We start from the raw sequence: 4278 nt of genomic DNA, 5'->3' as shown, positions 1-4278 counted from the left end.
CACCGGCGGTGGGTGTAGGCAAGACGGCGGAGCCGGGCACGGCTGGACCTGGACCCTGGGTGGACAGGGTCCTGGCCGCTCTGCTCCCTGCTCCTCACGCAGCCTGGACCCAGGCCCAGGCCCGGGACAGCTCTCGTTAGTCTGTACCCACCCCACCCAGGTTCTGGAAACATCCAGTTTAGGGGAGAAAGACACCATCTTACCTCCATGTCCGGGGCATGGCTACCCCCTGCCTGTGTCACTTCCTTTAACCCAGGATCTTCCAAACCTCCATGTCCACGGAAGTGCCCCGACCCTTTATTTTCTTACACCGTGTCCTGCCCCATAAAACACAGGACGCCGTGGGAGATTTGCGTCTCAGGTACACTAGGAATCATTTTTCTGTATACACGTGTCTCACGTATGCAAGTCTCAAATATCACACCCGACACATGTACCCCGACTAGCGATTCACCGTTCATCCGACATTCAGGTTTAACTCTGTGTCCTGTATTTTATCTGCAGCCCTACACATGTGCCTTCTTAAATTGAAATTAGTTAAAATGAAACAAAATGTAGACATTCGGTGGTCCTGGCCACCTTTCTGGTGCTCAGTGGCGCGTGGGAGGAGGGCTGATGTGCTGGACAGCCGGGCGTCTCCCTGGTGAGGCAAGTTCTGCCGGATGGCATGTGCTGGAGCATCGAGTATCGTCTAGAAGGCCCTTCCCGAGGCCGCTCTAGGGCAATCTCAGGATTCTGGTTCTCCAGTACTCGTCAGCCCTGGTGGCAAAGTGGTTAAAGTGATGGACTGCTAACCAAAAGGTTGGCGGTTCAAAAGCACCAGTGGTTCCACGGGAGGAAGATGGATGTGGTGGTCTGCTTCCCTAAAGATTTACAGCCTTGGAAAGCCTACGAGGTCACTATGACTTGGAATCGACTTGACGGCAGTGGGTTTTGGTCATGGTGTTTGCCCCTCAGGGTGGGGGCAGTCTCTTCTTGTTAGTTCTGAGATGCAGGGGTCCATAAGGGTTGGTGAGGAAGCAGGGTGCCTTCCCCTCCTGCCCCTGGTCAGAGCCCCCAAGAAGCCAGAGAGGGCCTTCTTGCCAAGGAGGCCAGAGGAAGACACCGTGTGGACACAGGCAGGATCAGCTCAGTGGCAGCGTCCAGGTGGGGAAGGCAAGCCTTCTGGCCTCCTGGCCCTCAGTGTCCTCATCTGCAAAGTGGGCTCAGGACCAATGCCTGGGCCCTTGAGGGGTCTCCTCCACAGGGCCCCCCTGCCAGAAGGGGCGCGGCTGGGCCTGGAGCCCGGGAGGCCGTGCGCGCGGGCCTGCGGTGGCTGGGCTGAGGGCTGGAGTGCTCTTCCTAATTGTCCATGACTTACAGACTTGGCGAGGCTCCCAGACAGCCTTCATAAATCAGCTCGGCCGAAGCAAACAGCCGTGAGCATGGCCCTTACGAGCTTTGCAGGCCTCTCGCCTCCTCCGCTCGGCAGTGTCCGTGCCTCCAATTTTCCATGTGGTGCTGCGGATCTGGGAGGCGCTTGGCTCAGCCGGCGAGGGGGTGGGAGGGCTGGGGCCAGGTGGCACTGGCAGGTTCCTGCTTCTGGAGGGACGTCCCCCAAGGGTCCCCCTTTACCTATGGCCTGGTGGGGAGATGGGGAGCCTGGGCCCAGGAGGAAGGGGCTTTTTCCAGGAGAACCCGTCTCTTCACGTGCCCCTCAACTGGCCCAGATTCGCATAGAGGCTGCACCATGGCCCCCCTACGCCAGGCATCAGAAGAAGTTGGGGGGGGTCCCTCGTGACCTCAGCCCTGGAAGGGGGCACTCACTGCCCTCTGCCTGGTAGACGGCTGCTGGGCCCCAGACTGTGGTGCCTCAGCTTCCTCGTCTGAAAAACGGGACTGTGACACTGTCCCCTCACCCCGGGCTTGGTCAGCACCCCGAGAGACCAGGAATGGGGGTTCGATCACCCAGCAGGGCTGGCACTGGGCGGCTGTCGAGCTACCAGCTCAGTAAAGGGCTGAGCCCAGCAGGGTGCCGTGGGGTCCTCTGTGCCTGCCCACCTGGGCTGGGAGGGTGCGGGGCAGGGTGGCACAGCCAGGGCCTGAGATGGGGGGGTGGGGAGATTCTGGGACAGTGCTGATAAAGGAGCCCACGGTGGGATGGGGCAGTGGGATGGGATCGGGAAGCCTGACAGAGGCATCTGAGGGCCAGGGTGCAGGAAGGGTGAAGAAACCCTACCTCTGTCCCCAGCCCTGGTGCGGGAGCCAGCTCTGAGGCCCCTGAGGGGTGCAAGGGGTGACTTTAGGACAAACGGCAGGCTGTCCCCAGCCGTGGCCTGTCTGGAAACATAAACAGACCAGACAGGTATAGGTAACTTCCTGCCTAGCAGATGCTGCGGATCATTCGGAAAGCTGGGGTGGGAGGTGCCGGGGAAGAGCTCAGGTTTGTGAGGTGATGTCTGGGATGCCTGCTCCCGCCACCCCCCGGGGCCCGAGGCAGACAGACCCAGGGATGGGCAGCGGCTGACCTCCCCCGCAGCTGTGGTGGGGCCAGCTAAGGCATCCTCTCTGCTCTGCCCAGCCTCTGCTCCGGGCAGCTCCTCCCTGAGCCCCCTCCCACTGCTGGGGAGCTGGAACGGTGTGGGCCCCCTGGCTCCTTCCTCAGGGCTGTGCTGGGGGACTGGGGCAGTGTGGGTCCAGGGCCTTCCTCCTCAGGGCTATGCTGGGGTACTGGGGCAGTGTGGCCCCGCTGGCTCCCTCCTCAGGGCTGTGATGGGGGGGTCGGGGCAGTGTGGACCCGCTGGCTCCTTCCTCAGGGCTGTGCTGGGGGGTCGGGGCAGTGTGGCCCCGCTGGCTCCTTCCTCAGGGCTGTGCTGGGGGTCGGGGCAGAGTGGCCCCGCTGGCTCCTTCCTCAGGGCTGTGCTGGGGGGTCGGGGCAGTGTGGACCCACTGGCTCCCTCCTCAGGGCTGTGCTGGGGGGTCGGGGCAGTGTGGACCCGCTGGCTCCCTCTTCACGGCTGTGCTGGGGGGCAGCTCTTCCCTGAGCCTCCTCCCACTGCTGGGGAGCTGGGACAGTGTCGGCCCGCTGGCTCCCTCCTCACGGCTGTGCTTCAAGCCGGCAGGCCCAGCTCTGCCTGACCTGCTCCGGGACTGCACCAACCCATTACCCTTCCTAGCCCCAGTCCCGTCTCCAGGGGAAACAACAGTGCTTTGCTCCCAGACTTGTTCTAAGGATCCAGGTGTCAGGCAGGTAGAAAGGTCAGGCAGGGAGGCACTTGTTATTGTCACCAAGACGCTGGGCTCAGGAGCCGGTGGGCGGGCGGGCAGCCTGGGCCAGAGGCAGAGCTGGCCCCCTTTCCTAAATGGGCACATTCAGAGACAGGGACATGAGGTGGATTGATGTCAGTCTCCCAGAGAAAACAGATGACGTGGGGAACCCAGGACTGGGGTGGCGGGCAGGGCCCTTCATGGCTCCATGGGCCTGGGACTTCTGGGCAGCCAGCCTGTGGCGGGTGAAGAGGGAAGGGGTGGGGGGGACCGACGGTGGCTCCAGCATCCTGCAGACACACCTGCCAGTCTCGGGGGTCAGGGGAAATGGGGGGGAGGCACCTTTCTCTCCCGAGTGCAGCCTGGCACCCAGTGAAATCTCAGCAGGCGGGCTACCAGCACGTGTGGGGCAGAGCGTGGGTGTGAAGCAGGTCCTTGGGGGCTGTCCAGGTGGGGAAAGGCAGAGGAAGCTGCTGTCTGGGGCTCGAACCATGCATGGTGGGGGCGGGGTGGGGGCAGCGTTAGACACAAGCACAGCAGAGTGTGGAGCAGTCCAGCTTGGCGGCGGTCCCGGTGCTTCCAGCCTTCTTGTTGATCTTGGGCAGCAGCAGGACGAAGGACATGGCCAGGGCGCAGTGGTAGAAGCTGTGGACGTAGGTGTAATCCCATTCCTGTGGGGCGTCGGGGGGTCGGTCTGCTGCCTCCTCTCCCCTCCAAGGCCCACCCCAGCCTCCCACTTCACTGGTGCCTCTGTGCCATAGCCTCTGAGCTGGGCGCACCTGGCACCCAGCCAGCTGTGCAGGTTAGAGGCTACCTTATGGCCTCTCCCAGGACTTCCTGCTCCAGCCCAGCCCCTCCTCCAGCCATGGTCAGTGGTCAGCGGGCCCAGGCAGCTGAGGAGAGCAGCTGCGGCTCTCTTGCCTCCCCCCCCACCCCCTCTCTCTTCCTCCCTTTTCCCCCTCGCCTCCCTTCCTCCTCCTCCCTCCTTCTCTCCCTCCCCTGTTCCCTCCCCTCTCTCCCTCCCTCCTTCCC

At 63.0% G+C, this 4278-nt stretch overlaps 1 protein-coding gene across 1 annotated transcript in view; it reads right to left on the bottom strand.

Moving 5' to 3' along the window:
• Positions 1-3751: 3751 nt before the first annotated feature.
• Positions 3752-4278, bottom strand: part of MYMK (myomaker, myoblast fusion factor) — a 17704-nt gene continuing 17177 nt past the window's right edge. Inside the window, exon 5 of the mRNA XM_004388670.1 lies at positions 3752-3917. Coding sequence (XP_004388727.1) covers positions 3768-3917 — 150 coding nt within the window. The 3' untranslated portion in view covers positions 3752-3767. The remainder of the gene's footprint in view (positions 3918-4278) is intronic.

The sequence above is a fragment of the Trichechus manatus genome, unplaced genomic scaffold (genome assembly GCF_000243295.1).
Source record: "Trichechus manatus latirostris isolate Lorelei unplaced genomic scaffold, TriManLat1.0 scaffold00214, whole genome shotgun sequence".
Taxonomy (NCBI): Eukaryota; Metazoa; Chordata; class Mammalia; order Sirenia; family Trichechidae; genus Trichechus; species Trichechus manatus.
The sequence above is the reverse complement of the archived record's forward strand: the minus strand, read 5'-3'. Positions and strand labels throughout refer to the sequence as shown.